The sequence below is a fragment of the Rhinatrema bivittatum genome, chromosome 2, assembly GCF_901001135.1.
Source record: "Rhinatrema bivittatum chromosome 2, aRhiBiv1.1, whole genome shotgun sequence".
NCBI classification, from domain to species: domain Eukaryota; kingdom Metazoa; phylum Chordata; class Amphibia; order Gymnophiona; family Rhinatrematidae; genus Rhinatrema; species Rhinatrema bivittatum.
The window spans coordinates 120,999,935-121,016,605 of record NC_042616.1 but is presented as its reverse complement, the minus strand read 5'-3'; the positions used below and the strand labels follow the sequence as shown (position 1 = coordinate 121,016,605).

At 41.6% G+C, this 16,671-nt stretch overlaps 1 protein-coding gene across 1 annotated transcript in view; it reads right to left on the bottom strand.

Annotated features, from left to right (window-relative positions):
• Positions 1-16,671, bottom strand: part of PARD3 (par-3 family cell polarity regulator) — a 1,467,145-nt gene that overhangs the window by 657,900 nt on the left and 792,574 nt on the right. The window contains 1 exon segment of the mRNA XM_029588581.1: positions 12,435-12,473. Within this exon segment, the coding sequence (XP_029444441.1) occupies positions 12,435-12,473 (39 nt within the window).

Here is a 16,671-nt window from a genome sequence, read left to right as displayed (position 1 = left end):
TAAATTCCAGCATCTTCTTCCTCATGCATTTCCCCCCGTGTATATTGCACACCTGCAAAGTGTGCAGCGATAAGCTTCCTGTCGGCCACTGGCTGGCTGGCGAAATTTTAAATAGAAATTCTTTCCATTTAAAAAAAAAAAATCCATTTGCAGAGCCCTGTGGGTACAATGGACCACGGGGCTGCAAGCTACCATCTCCCCCCTGAAAATTACTCTCACCATGAATCTAGTCGGAATAGCCCACACAGTTCTAACACTAAATTGTCTCAAAACTACAAGTTTCTTCAATATTTTGTCAACTTGTACATTTCAAAGAGAATCCATTTAACAGTGACAATTACATTCATTTCAATGCTGAAAATTGGCAGACAAAGCCGCTCAATGCTTCTTTTATGATTATCCTGCATATGGAACAGGATTTCTTTTCCACAAACTTTGAAAAAGGACAATAAATCCCAGAAGTAAATATATTGTATTGTGATGACTAAACAACAACAGAATTCCACTCCCCTACAATTTCCTTTTCCACACACCATGTCCAAAACAATTATCAATAATCTACAAGGTTCCTTTCAGAACACTTTAGTGAAATAAAGGTCATCAGAAATGACTTGTGCTGAATGAAGCTACTCAAGTATGTAATTTCTAATAAAAATTCAATGAATGAGAAAATTCAGAGGTAACTTTTGGCTTAAAATTCAGAATCAATCAACCCACCATGCCAGTGCTGAATAAATGACACTTTAGAGACACATGATTTTTTTCCATTTTCAAGTGTACTTGAAGTGCATTGAAAACAAAATTGTAGGGAGACTTTAAGCAAAGACAAACCTTTGCTTAAAGGAGCAGCTCAGTAGCCCACCTCCAAACATATTTTGTTCAGACATTACTGTCTTATAAATTAGAAAATATTTATTAGATTTGCTTGTACCCTCCAGAATTCCCTCTCACCTTAGCATGCTCTTGAAATGATTTCCAACAGTGTCGTAACAGCAGGTAGGGGAGAGCACTTTACCAAGAGGCAGGTTTTTGGTTTTTTGTTTGTTTTTTTTACTTGTACTGTAATCCTAGTCTATAATCCTAGACAGTAATAATTTTGATATTTCATGTCTACAGATCTTCTAGAGAGGATTTTGACATTTGTGCCAATTAGGGTTGCTAACTGGCTCCAGATTTTTCAAGACAGGTTGATCCAGTCTTGGATTTACACCACTGTATGCTGGGAACTGTAGTTCTGATTTCCTATTGTATCCCTTAGAAAAGCAAGGCTACAAGTTTCTGCATGCATAGGGTGAAACCAGGACCGGATCAGCCTGTCCTTAATCTCTGAAGCCAGTTGCCAACCCTACTGTCAATTTCTATGAGGAGTTTACTTGGGAAGGCATTAGTTCTCTAGGACTGCAAAGATGACTTACCACACAAGCAGTTGTGTTATAACCATGCCTCCTAGTTCATATTCATTATTTCTCTTGAGCAATGATACATCTTTTTTGCATCTTTACTCAAACCCCTTTCTGCCTCCATGTCCAGGTTACTCAGGAATCCCCGCTAGCTCTGAGAACCCTAGGGAAGACTCTCAGGACTAACCCTCACTGCTGCTGTATGACCGGCAGTTGTCACCACATTAGCTGCAGTCATCTTCCCATTCTTCCTGGACTCAAATGCATGGCCTGACGAACAAAAACATTTAGCATCAAACAGGATTGAAGTGAAATGATTCAGTCAGTGGCGTAGCCAGAATTGATTTTTTGGGTGGGCACAAGGTTAACATGGTTGGGCTGTAGACATGCAGGTCTGAGACCTACTAGCTGTTTTCTAATTGATAAATAATGCCATATACTGCACCCTAGAATGGCTTTCTAAGTGATTTGCAACAGCCATTATGCATCATGCGTGAAAGTTTTAAACATTTTACCTCAATTATTTCAAGCACTTACCAGCATTAAAAACTTCCTGCAGGGGTACTTTGGAGGGGGGGGGGAGCGTTGCTGCTATGCCCAGGGCCAGTGCAAGGGTATTAGGCACCCTAGGCAAATCTTACAGCCTGGTGCTCTCCCCCCACCTCCCCATACACAATTTTAAATTATGCATTTATAACATATTTTACATGAAAAGTGACATTCTGAGGTAAAATTAATATATACGTTATTGTGATAATTTCATGCACTGTTGTGATGCCAACAAGAAAACTTTGCATGTTGGAATTCATATGGCATCATACCTATTGTGATATATTTCAGCATGGTCCTCCCGTATCAACACAGTACAATCTGTCAACACTCAAAGAATAACAACCCTACCTATGAAAAAGAATACCACAAATATTACACCAGAATCTAAAATATCAATACACCTCCTTATCAGGAAAACAGACCAGGCCAAGCTACTACAGATCTCTACAGAGAAACCACATGTTAAAAGAATGCTTCATCTCAGTCTTTGTATGTAAAACACAAACCCTCACCAAAAACAGAATAAAGCCACAAAGTATAAACAGAAATGTGCAGACAAAAACTGAACTGTAAAACGATTCATGCCAGACTCTATACAGTGCAACAATGGAAAACCAAGTTTTCACCATTCCTCATGAAACAATCAATAAAATCAAGATATATAAATCATTAATCATAATAGTAAAATCATACTAATAAAATAATTTCAAAACAGCTGATGAATAGAATATCCAATAATAAAGGACTCGTGCAAATTTTGAAAACTTTACCAAACACCAATAAAATATTTCATACAGCAGACACATCACATACTACCCAATAATTAAAATGGTAGTCAATCAAGAAAAATGAACTTAAAAAGCCACCTTTACTTACCCTTTCCAGCAGTTCTCCTACTCCTTTCTCTTGCAAGCCACACCGGAAGCAGCAGTAGCTGCTGAAGGTGTCCTCACGGTCCTCTTCCTTAGGGCCACAACCAGTCTCTTCTCTCTCTCACACACACACCAGTCATACCCTCAGGACAAGTTTCTGTCTCTCACACACCAATCATCTCCCCAACCAGTCTCTCCCTCTCTCACACACAAGTACACACACATACCAGTCATCTCCCTGATCAGTCTCTTTCAATCTCACAATGCTCTCGCTCTCTCTTACTTACTTACCCACACGCTTTCAATCACACACATGCTCTCTCTATTTCACTTACACACAAGCTCTCAATCACACACACGCCCTCTCTCTCACAGCCACAAGCCAGCCAAAAACATGCTCCATCTCTCTCTCGCACACACATTGACACACACAGGTACCCTCCCTGACTCACATATACACCACACATACAGAAGCACCCTCCCTGTCTCACATACACATTACACTCTCACATAAGCACCTTCCCTGCCTCACACACAGAAGCTCCATTCCTTTCTCACATACACACCACATACACCCTCACAGAAGCACCCTTCCGAACTCAAATACATATACACACAAAGGCCTCCAGCTGAACAGCTCGTCTCCGGCGGCAGCTAGCAGTGCCAGTCTTTTTTTCTTCGGCCCCCATCGGCCTGGTCTCCGACAGCGACTGGCAGCTCCAGTCTTCATTTCTTCGGCCCCTGCTGGCCTGGTCTCCGGCAGCGACTGGCAGCGACACCTTGTGCTGCAGGGCTCGTCATAGCCACGCAGCACTCTCAATGTGAGCAGGAGCAGAGGAGGCCACGTGATCAACTAGACTGGCCCACCGGGGAAGCCCGATCCCTCGACAGGCCAATCCGCCCCTGGATCCCGTGACGGCCTTGCAGGTTCAGTGCTCCACTTCTGGTTCCAGTTGGGTGGGCCTGGGTCCAAATTGGGTGGGCAGCTGCCCACCCAGGCCCACCCGTGGCTACGCCACTGGATTCAGTGCAATTATTTTTGCCCTGTATACACTATTTATGCCCACATCTCTTTCTATTTTGAAGGAGAAAATGTTTTTATTGAAATATAGTAGATTATTATACCTCACCAAATCTTTGTAGGTTAAGTATTTTAATATTCCCCACATGCTAGCAAGACTGTAATGAACTGTATTTGCACATAATGCACTTAAGCTTATTATTTTCATTAACTAAGTTAATAAGTCACATCTGGCAAACATTGTACTTTGCATTTCAACAGCAGATGTTTAATAGCAAGTCCCAAAATTCAGTTTTGTTTTTCAAGATTTTATAGAAAATACAGTTTGCATTAACATTTTAATACTGATTTCTACAGATAATTATTTGCATATGAAACACATCCCATTTAGGACAACAAGACAGTAATTTGATGAAGTACTGTTTCAGCTATTTGGAACTCTTGCTGTTAGCAATTCGTTCAAAACCTTTCAGTGTTAAGCACAAGTAAAACTGCTTCAGTCTCACAGCATAAACACATCCCAGCTTCAAAAATGGTTTTGCATTCAATTTAATGCTTCTACTAAACACACACACACAAAAAAAAGTGTGTTTTTACAGCAAGTACGTTCAAAGGAACAAAAATTCTAGCATGTGATTTTCATCTAGCAGGGAATCAAAACTTTGTGAAAGCTGGCGTTTTAAGCATAGCCACATGTTTGATTATTTATCTATGTAAAAATGTCACAACCTGTCTCCATCAATATTTTTCCACTTGTTAGGATTAGGAGACTACTATTCTAACCTGCTGGGTCACTAAAAGACTCATCTGTTCTAAAAGTCTAAACTCAATATTTGTATGATTTGGTCCTAACTTCTATACAAACATTCTCTTTATTATGATCCAGTCCTTCTCCAGCACCCCTGCAACTGCTAGAACCTTCCACCAAAGCTCTGCTTTTTTGACCCAGATTTCTTCTGATCCTTTGTGCTTCCAGTTCTATTGAAACAAACTCCAATAGATTTTCAACTACCTGGGGGGGGAATGGCACAAGCATGAGCAGTTAAGGCTTGCTCCTTTAAGTGTTATTATTTACAGTGATAAAACATTCAGCATTTCACCATTAGTCAAACAAAACAGGCAAGCTATATTTCAAAGAGCTGCCTAACCCAGCATGCTCACATAGGTAACTTCACAATTCCCCAGACCCAGTCTCAGGGCCAGCTATTGTCAGGGGCTACCCAGTCCCTCTGATCTCATGTAGTCACAATCAGGTCAGCAGTCTTACAGGAGCCATCTTTTCCTGGAGTCCTGGGACCTGCCTTCCTCCTCCTCGGCCTACACTCTTATTCCTAAATATGGGATCCTCCCTGAGACCAAAATCCCTTGCTACACACAGCTTTAAGGTGGACCGGGCCAAATACCTGGAGCTGGTCCATAAGGTGTTTTGGGGCTCTTGGGAACATGCTCTGTCACAGGCCATTTTTATTCCACCTCCCTTGTATCCCAGTCACTGCAGCAACAATATTGGGTTCAGGGGATACAGGCTGCATCTCCTGCTGGAATTTGTTCTGCGTGCATCCTAAGTTTGGCCTGGTGGTGTTACTGTTGAATCATGGCTGAAAGACCTTCCCCGCAGTGGCTCTGAATGCTGCCTCCAACAACCTCACTGTAGCACACTTAAGTTATACACGTCAGAAGCATTTGTTTAAACTTTCAAAGACATGCAAACTTTTAATATGATGGCAGATCATTTCAGTCTGCCCTGCAGCTCTTCACATATTTTGAAATCAAATTATATTGACTACTTCAGATAACAAAAATGATATATGGCAAATGTAGGCTCTTGATATATTGGCTAGTAAAGTTCCTTCCTGAATACATGGCAACTTAAAATTACAAACAGATAATGTCGTTTGGCTGCCATCTTAGTCTACAGAAATAAGTTAATAAATAAAAAAAAAAAGATGTGGTTCCCTCATTGTCCAGTCAGACCAGTCCAGACAAGTAGGATTTGTACCCCCTACCAGCAGATGGAGTTAGAGAGCAACTCTTTGCACTGATGTCATTCTTTCCTATATAGTCTGGTACAGTAGCTCTCTACCTCCAGCAGATGGTCGGAGTCCAATCTGGTCCAGCAGGTGATGAAAAGGGGCTCCTGGGACAACAGCCTTTCAAAGGTCAGGGGAATTTAAGATGACAATCTCTCTAGGCTAATCTTCCTTCCCTGAGGGGAATAATGTTGCTCCGGAGCCCAAGACCTCCATTCAGAGAGGACTGCTTGTAGAAGGCCACTATAATCTTGATAAATTAAAAAAAAAACAAAGGAAAAAATGTAAAAGGAAACAGTTGCAGCAGGTGCCTCCAAACATGCAGTGTGGACTTGGTCAATGCAATTGCTCTTCCCATGACACACACCAACCCCTGCCCCCCCCCCCCCACACACACACACACACACCGGTTCGATGCACATATGGAAAGTGGCAGGATGTGTGGCCAATATGGTGCACGATGGCAGCCAATCCTCACCGGTTCCTTTTATAGGACCTGCCACAGCATAGAGCCACAGGGAGAACCAGAAAGGAGGTTGGCAGTTATGGAGGAGGTCGATCAGGTGGTAATGTCAGAGCCATATGTGAACACAGCAGCTATATTCTCGGTGTTGTTAGCTTCAGAGAACATAGCTGCACCATGGTCCCAGCACTCCTCTGTGACATCAGAGGTTTCGCACACTGATCCAGAGGAGGAGCAGGAGACCCAGATGCCTGCAAAGGTTAGGAGGCAAGGCTTCTAAGCACAATTTGTGCTAGTTATTGACAAAGAATATCTGAGATGAAAGCAGGTAAAGGGAAACATTCAGCAGAAATGTTAGGGGATTTCTCCCATAAATGGTCAGATAAAGACCAGGACCCACTGTTGATGAAGCTCAAGCTGGAGGTGGGACAGGGGACCCTCGCAGCTGGGGCACTGCCTTCTCTGTCCAATCAAGTAGAGGAAGAGACCATGCAGTGTGATTCCTGGAAGGAGGAGGAGGAAGGGGAGCTGACCTCTTCAGTGGGAGAGGATCCAGCTGTTTGGTTGTTCAGGAAGGAGGAACCAGGAGCCCTTATTTCAAGTGCTATACAATCCTTGAGGTTAATGAAGAAGCAACCGAAGGGAGTCCTAAAGATGACCTTTTATAGTAGCAGCCATAAAACAGCCAGCCAGGGAATTAACAATACTAAATATAAAATGTGAGTGAGAAAACAGTAGATCAAAGTGGAAAATTTCTCACAAAATGGATTATCAAATTCACCTAGTTAAAAGGAGGAAAAAAAAGACCTCAGTACAGAGCAATGAGTGAATTCACAATTGCTATACACTTAATCATTGATCAAAAAATATCCTTTGAAAAATATCTTGTAATTTTTAATGTAGAAAATGTTTTTGTATAATGCACCTATCTCATGGTATTAAAAAAGCATTATCGGTTCAAGGCTCTATTGTTTGGGCTAGCAATGGCACTGCAAACCTTCACAAAGGTGATGGTGGTAAAGGCAGTCTTTCTCCACAGGGAAGGTATTCAGATGCTCCCTTACCTAGATGACTAGCTGATCAGGGTTAAGGCTTTCCAGGAAGACTGTCAAGCAACTGAAAGTTACATAGGTTCTGGAAGGACTAGGTTTGATGGTAAACATGGCCAAAATCCAGCTACAGTGTTCCAAATATTTTGTATACCTAGATGCATGATGCGATACAAGGATAGACAGTGTTTTTGACATCCAAAAGGACTAACAAAGTGCTGGTATAAGAACATAAGAATATAAGAAAATGCCATACTGGGTCAGACCAAGGGTCCATCAAGCCCAGCATCCTGTTTCCAACAGTGGCCAATCCAGGCCATAAGAACCTGGCAAGTACCCAAAAACTAAGTCTATTCCATGTTACCATTGCTAATGGCAGTGGCTATTCTCTAAGTGAACTTAATAGCAGGTAATGGACTTCTCCTCCAAGAACTTATCCAATCCTTTTTTAAACACAGCTATACTAACTGCATTAACCACATCCTCTGGCAACAAATTGTGCGTTGAGTAAAAAAGAACTTTCTCCGATTAGTTTTAAATGTGGTATAAATAAGAATACTGGCCTCAAAGGCTCCACAAGCCTGGTCATAACTGCATATGCTGGGATATATGGTGTCAGCTGTAGAGGTGGTAGCATGGGCCAGGGCTCATGCGTGCCTCTTATAGGAAGGCCCTCCTGTCGAGATGATCACATTAGAGTCAAGAACTGGAGAAACCCTTCCCATCATACAAGAGGCAAGGAGTAATGGTTAGACAAAGCCAATATGGAGTTTGGAACCTCCGGACTGGATCACAATGATGAGAGATGCAAGCAGAACAGGATGGAGGGTGCATTGCGCGGGTTAGGTAGCACAGGAGCTATGGACGCATGGAGGCGGAGTAGTTGCTATACCGCCTAGAGACAAAAGAGAATAAATAAGACATCTCCCAAAGATAAAAGGGAAGGCACTCACTATATTCTCTGACAATACTACGGTTGTATTCTATGTGAAGAGACAGGTAGGTGCTAGGAGTCCTCAGGAAGCAAAAGAGGTGGAGGTGACAATGGTATTGGTGGAAACACAACTACAGAACCTCTCAATGGTGTACACAGCAGGAAGAGACAATATGAAGGCAAACTTTTTGAGTCGGCAGATGCTACACCCAGATGGGACCATCCCCAGTGTGACCTATTGACGACTCGCAAGAACACCAAAGCAAATGAATTCTTCAATCAAAGGAAGGTCCAGGAACTTATACGCATTGACACAAATATGGCCAATGAACTGTCTCCTAAATATTTCTACCATGGCCAATGGTAGGGAGAATACTTCAGTGGATTGAAGGTCATCCTGGAAGAGTCATTTTAGTAGCTCCAGATAGGGCAAGACCACCATGGTATGCAGACCTGGTCAGGCTCAAGAAAGGAAAACCACTCAGGTTCACCCAGAACACAGGGTAACTGCACCAAGGTCCAATGATCATGGAGGATCCTGCATATTCTATCTTATGGCTTAGCTGCTATGATGATGAGATTGCGTAAACAAGGATATTCAGAGCAGGCAATAGTGACTTTGCTTAAGGCAAGGATGTAGTCCATCTCCTTGGCTTTCATCAGAATATGGAGAATCTTTGAAATGTGTTGAAGGCAGAAAATATGGTTGCCGAAGCATAGTCAGCCACAATTCTGCAATTTCTTCAAGATAAACTACAGAATTTTTCAAACAAAAGTTCGAATCCCAAAATCATCACAAAAAAAGTTTGCTTGTTCATTTTAAACATCCAGGACAAATCTTCTGTAATACAAAGAAATGAAACTCATAGAGCCAGTACCCCTTTTAGTTACATACAACTCTGAGCTGGAAAAACTAAGAAAATCAGAAATGACATACAGCCACTACTCCTGCAGGACAAAGCACTGAATGAAATATTCCCTGCTCTACTGGCAGCCACCTAAACTAAAGCAAAAATGAATAATAAGCAAGCTTCTAACAGAAGCTCGGAAAGAAGAAAATGGTACAAACCTTTGTAAGGTAGCACTCTGCAAACTATGGCAACACATATCAAAGAACTCCATTAATCACCCACATGGGAAAAACATTCAACATAAGAGGATCCTACTCATGTTCTTCCTCGAATGCAGTATATATTATTCAATGTAGAAAATGTAAAGCATGGTCAGAGAGGTCAGACATTAAAGGCAAGACCCAATGCACATTGACTCCAGATCAAACACCACAAGGAAGATCAGATCTACACCTCCATGGGGGAGCACTTTTTGGAACCAAATCACTGTATCAATTACCTTATGATCAGGATAATCCAAGGAAAATTTAAAACAATCCAAGAATGCAAGAATTTTGAAGTATAAAATGGTCAGTCCCTTTGGAACTGACATAAAAAAGATTTAATAAACAATCACATTATGCACTATAAATTTATACTGCCTGTCACCTGCTGATCACTCCCCTCACCTCTTCTCGCCATCCCTTCCTTTATCAGTAAATGACTTTTATGATTCACTTATGATAGCCACACTTCTTTATATTTCCTGGTAATATCACCTTTTTCTAATTTGAATTGTCACCTGAAGAAGAGAATATTAGCTCTCGAAAGCTAGTCAGGAAATGTAGATAGTCCAATAAAAAATATCACCTGATCATATATATATATAGAGGGAGAGAGAGAGAGTTTTTGTTAACTAAGGCTACAAAGTTCTGATAACTAGAATTTACTGTTATGGATATGATCAAAAGGCTATATTTGATCTGACTGACTGCGGTCTTCTCTATAGCATTTCTTTACAAGATGTGTTACCTTTCTATATAATGAATCTAATTATCATCAAGTTATTTTGTATATGAGCTTTTCAGATGTCAGTTCTGTGACCTGTAATACAAGTTTAGAATAACATTTGCTATCAAGATTCATTTTATTCAAAAAGGATTCCAAACCCCTTTACTTGAGCAGTGTGCATTCAATCACAATCTAGGATAGATGGTTATTTATGCAGCTTGGCTTGCAGCCGGCATGACAGCTGCTTAATAAGATGAGGGAGAAACGACTAAGCTGTTAATAATACTGGCAGATTGTTTAAAAAACAATAAAATGACCTGGACATGGCAGATTTTTTTTTTTATTATTATTTTTTTTTTTTAAGAATACCTGCCACAGTGGTCAGTCAAACATAGAGACTGAGGCTGGCCTTAAAGCAAACCTTTTTTCTTCTTTATTATATATATATATACATTTCAAAGTGACAAAATTGTGAAGTACATTGGAATTCCATTTGGATAAAAGTTGCTACACAGATCCAATTTATTATTATCAGGCTAGTGATCCTTAAGGCTACGCATGAGGCATCCTTCATGTTGATGGTGTACATGGACCATGGAAAGGCAAGCAGCTATTATACGATAGCATCAAAACCCTTCTCGCCCTCACTCTTTTGATGCCCATAAACAGCATATGCCTGATAAACACTGAAGCCAACTGACACTTGTGCCATGTCAAGAAAAGGTGCAGCATCTGAAAGTCTTAAGTACAACTTTTGAATACTGCACCTTTTCCCGACATGGAAAATGTTGGGCCGCACTTACCCCCCAGCTCCTCATAACGCCAACCTGCCATGTCCGTAGGGCCTCTTAGGCATGAGCAGTGCAGTGGCTTCTTAAAAGGCCTTGCGGCAGGAAACCTGTCAGCCCATGCACACTGATGACAATCAATTCTGGGGTTTAAACCCCGGTGCTACAACAAGCAGATGCATCAGCAACAGGTCCTCCTGCCTTGCGTGGGTGTGTGGTGTTTACTGTCTCTGTGGGATACCCTGGCTATGGACATTGTCTACTCTTCTGGACAGCCACCTACCCCTGACCTTGGACCTTGTCCTGCCTGCTCCAGACTTGGCATGAACCCAGATACCATTTGCTTGCCAACTACCCTGACCCCAAAGCTTGGACCTCAACCTGCCTGCTTCCCGACCTTGGCTTGGACCTGGATATCTTTTGCTTGCTCCCTACCCTGACCTCTGTCTGAGACTTGAATTTGTTTAACCGCCCTTTACAGAACTGTCTCCTAAGCCTTGCCAGCTCCAGGAACCCAAGGGCTCAACCTGCAAGGAACGGGGCTAGTAGAGGTGAAGCCCTTGATCCAACCCTTGTACCAGGGGTCCACCAGCCGTCAGCGTGGGCCTAATAGGTTTGCCTGCTAGGCTGAATCAACCACGCCACTGCCCAGGGGCTCACATTCGGGACAGCACCGCTGTCAATTGACTTTAGTGTCAAAGCTTTAACATTATGTTGGCCCTTTCACATAACCACCCTTAGGCCTTAACTTTTCAAGTTACTTTTGCAATAAGCACATAAATATTCTGAAAATAGATATTTGAAACCTGATTTATTATGGATGTATCTTGAAAATGTAAAATTGAAAAGAAGCCTTTCATATATTTGACCCTTAGTGTTAAACAGAGGAATCTAGAGTGATGCTAAACTTCAAATACATTTTAAAATTTAAAACATGCAAGACAACAAAAAGTGTTGAATCTGCAAGGGCTAGCAACATCACAGAAAGGTGTGTGAGAGCCTCTAATAAGACTGAGGGATTAGTAAGACCATACTTAAAAATGCGGAAAAGTCCTATTTTATTTGTTTATTTATTTATTTATTTAATTTTATATACCGACAACCGTTTGCACATCGTGCCGGTTTACAAGTAACTTACAACCAAAAGATATATAGGCAAGGCCTTTACAAGTAACAGTATGTAACATAAACGTCGTAGCAGAGCAAGTAACTAAATAACTTGGGGAGGGAGGGAAAGGAGTAGTCGAGACAATGGAGGGGGAGGGGGGAGGGTGAAAACAGACACATGAGGATAAGGTATGTACAGGGATTCGAGGAACAATAGATATGTACACTGGTTATATACTATATATATATATATATATATACACTATATATATTTCCTGCAATTTTGTCCGTCAACCACAACTATTTAAAATATGTAAGGCTCTATCATTTCAGACATTCCCACAATGTTGGCAAGATATGGAGGATAAAGCACTTACCAAATCTCTCGCACCCGCCATCTGATCTGGTTCCATATTCTGGAAGAAAGGACAAGCAGAACAACAAATAAGAAAAGAAATGCACAGCAATTCATATGGGTACTTTCTTTTCTAAAACTTTAATTTTCATTTTTTTCTCAAATTTGGGGAGAAAAAGTCATTTTTAAATTTTTGGGCTAGGTCCATACGTTTTAGAGGAAAAGATTCTTTCAGTTTCTAGCTTTCATGTACAAATACCTACTGAGTCTTGAAAATTTGGTTGTTGCAGGTTAAATGGTTCAGGAGATTGTGCGTACACAGAGTGAAAAAAAAAAAACACACCCCAATTTCTTTTGAAGAAAAAAGCGCTAAAAACAGAGCTGTTATTTACAGCAGGACACAAGAGATATTTTAACAAAATACAACAGCTCAGCACAAATTGTGATGTTACATCAGAGGAATATTGATGGGAAATAAAAACAATAAAAACAGAACTTTCAGCCAGTAGAGAAGCCTGCATGTTCCCAACTTAAGCGGCCCACCTGCAACCAGCAAAGTCACACTAAGGATGTGACGTTACTAGCTGATGGAAACATTCTCCTATTTGGTTACACGGGAAGCAAGAGCTTAAGTGGAATGTAAAAAAAAACAATGCCCTTGAGATTAAGAACATCCCATTAAGCACAGGAGTTATATAACAATCTTACTGTAGTGCAAAGTCAAATCAAAGAAAGGCAGGAAGGTGAAAAGAGAACCGTGAACTGTACTTCTCCGGGCCATCTGCGTAATGAACCACACGGCAATTCAAGATACTGTACAAAATGAATGCTTTATTGTTAAATAGTTGCCTCCGTTACAAAAATTGTATTAAGCAGCTTGTAAACAGATTGTGTGCAGAGCAGCAGCTGTACAGGAGAACCTTACGTGATCTCCGTCCCGTGCAACTAATTAGACATCTTGTGAGAGAGCTTTCATAAACCGTGACACCTTAATACCTTAAGTCATATCTTCAGAGGATTAGCCTGTGAAGGCTTTAATAATTCACTTCGTTTGTCACTTCTTGTTCCCATATTAGATGTAAAATATTTGAAACTTCAGTCAGCTCTGAACCGTAGTGCAGAAGACAGCAGCATTACATTTTCCATTCGAAAAGCCTGGGGGAGGGGAGGAAATGCAGCTGCCGCGACGGCAGTGAACCCTGCTAGCCAAAGAGAGAGGCTGAGAGCTAAGACCGGGAAGAAACTTCTGTACATCCACCATGGCCTTGCCATTTGAGGATAGAAGGAAAAAAAAATATAGGGTTAATAAAAGTTAGAGATTTAAAAACAGCAAGAAAACCAAACTTAAGAGCCTGCATCTAGCGGATCAAAGGTGAAGACCATTAAACTTGGGACCTACCTTCTCTCCCACAGTTTAATTTGTTATTACTGGCAAGAGTGCCAGGGTCCTCAAAGAAAGGAGGGAAAGGGAGTGGAAAAATCAAATTTTGCCAGGAAAAATCAACAACGAAATTGGCTAACAACATTAAGAACCTGGGGGAGGAGTAAGGTTTAAACTGAGGGGGAGGAGGTCAGCAGTGAATGACAAGGCCCCACAATTTCCTGGATTCACTTTCATAAAATGCAGAAGAGAGGGATCAAGCAGCAAATACAGAATGTGACGGAAGGGTTCGGCTGCAAGCAGCATCTCACTGTAAACCACCAGAGGTCTTACCGTACTGGAGAACTGACTGTTCCAGACTCCATCAGCAAGGCAAATCATAAATGGTTAAATGGACATTTGTTTTTGTTCTTAAAATAAATGAAAATGTAATGTCATGAAACTCTGAGCCCCAAATGTGGTTCTACTCAACTGGGTGTAAAGTCAAGGGAGTTGTTTCAAAGAGGGTTTATAAGTTCTTATTATGTAGCTCCTGCTCCAATCCTGGTTTGGGCAAAGGGGCTCACTGGGCTAAAGCAGGCTCCATGAATTCACAAGGGTGTGAAAAAAATAATTTGTTTCAAAGCCCTTAGTACTGTTTCCTTTCTTATGGGGCTCTTCTGCATACCAGTACAGAGACTGGCAAGAAACACACACACAGACATCAAAGCTCTAGCTCTAAAACTAAGTACCTTCTGGTCTCTGAGGGCAGAAACAAAATTCAGATAGTTCACTATTGTCTAGTCACACCTGTGTGTTTGATGCAGCTCTCCCCTCCTTTCTTTCAGTAACTTCTCTCACCTCTCAAACTCAAGATGTGCCTCTGGCTGAATCCTTTATTCAGTCACCAACTCTGTAGGACCTTCCTCTGCTAGGCAGTCTTCCCTCTGACTCCCACAAAGAACAATCCTCTTATTTCAAACTCCTTGAGCTTCTGGCTGAATCCATTCATCAGTCAGTAACACTCCCCTAAGACTTTCCTCAGCAGAACAGGCTCACCTCTGAACCCCTACCAAGGACAACCCTGTTTCTCCATGCCGCTTCCAATACTCTGCCTGAAGCAATCCCTCTTCCAGAACTTAGAAACTTTTCAGGAGAACATCTCAGAAATTCTCACCCCCCCTCCCCGAAGACACCAAGAAACTACTCCCTTCCTTGAAGACAGAGGCACCTTGACCCTGGGTCCCAGCTGGCTTCCTTAGTAAACATGCCACTAACTAAGGGTTGGATTTTAGAAAATGTGCATGGTTCCCAGCGCACGCACATGGACGCGGCTCTTTTATAACAGGCACGCATGTTATAAAATATGATTCCCGCGCGCACATGCATGCCGGATTTTAATGTCCGCACACGCATATGCAGGCAGATGGCCCCTTCCATGCGCAACGGGGGGGGGGGATTTAAAAAAATTACATGCAGCAACACGAGTAGGGTTTTCCCAGGTCCCTCGCAGTCCGCTTCAATTAAGGAGCGGACTGGGAGGGAACTTCCCTATCCCCCTAACTACCCCTTCCTACCTTTTCCCCTCTCCTCCCCGACCTCTAACCCCTACCAAGCTAGCCCAAATATTTTTAATTTAATACTTTCTGCTCCTTCCGAGCAGAAGTAACTTCAGCGTGCTGGCCGGTTGCTGGTGCGTGCTTCCCCACGACAGGGCCTATTGGTCGCTGTGCCGCCCCTCCCCACCCAGATCCAACACTTCTGCCATACCAGGAGGTACACGCATGGTCGAGCGATTTCTAAAATGCGTTTGGAGCACGCACAGCCCAGCCACATGCGTATACCCCCAGATTTTTTGCGCGTGGGATTTTTAAAATTCGGGCTTAAGGTGGCATAAAAAATTTGATCCAAAAGTGAGTAGAAACAAATTTTAAAAAAGGACATTGTATTGATGTATGTTTTGTTGAGATTAATAGATTTGATATGAAATCTTTTCTTTATTAGAACTTGTTCATTAGAAATGCAAAAGCCTTGATGCAGTCTGTACGGGAAATGCTGGCCAGTGGCCACCATTGTCTTGTTCAGTTTCTAGTGAGTGAGCATTGGTCTCTAAATAGTGCTCTTGATTTACAGCAGTTGGTGCCTTTGGAATAATTGAACACTATAAACACACTGGACAAGATAAGCATTCTTTCATTTTGTACTATCAAGCATTTCACAAAAGACAGTGTGATCTATATATATATAGTTTTCCAAAAATGTAAAAAATGTATTTAAATATAGAGCATGTAAAGGTGAGAAGAGGTGGGTGGCATCTTACAGACTAACCAATTTATTGAGACAGGAGCTTTTGAAGACAAAGTCCACCTCATGTACTCAAAGCTCATGCCTCAAATTGGTTAGTCTGTAAGGTGCCACACTTCTCTTGTGATTTTTGCTGAACCAGACCAACACAGCTATCCCTCTGAAGATCATATAAACCTGTATCAGTATTTCTGCACATCAAATGACCAATGATATGAGTACTGAGTAAAGTATTTTATTAAAAAATACGCTTAGGAAACTCAGCTGGGAGGTCTTTCGGGTTTTCTAACAGGTTTTCTAATCATTGGAAAGTTTCTTTTTATACTGGGAATATGGGAAAGGTAAATATATTAAACCTCAATGTTGAGGGAATCCACTCGCCAGTGAATTGCAGTAAGCTCCTGGCCATGTTTAAGGGTTTAAAATCTCATATCATGTTCTTCCAAGAGACACACTTAAATGATAAAGAACACACCAAGTTTAAAAAGGACTGGGTGGGGCAATATTTATATTCCTCATTTTCTAATTGGCAGAGAAGAATGGGCATACTGATACAAAAGCATTTGCATTTCAATCTCAGCTGCCTAGGGAAGGT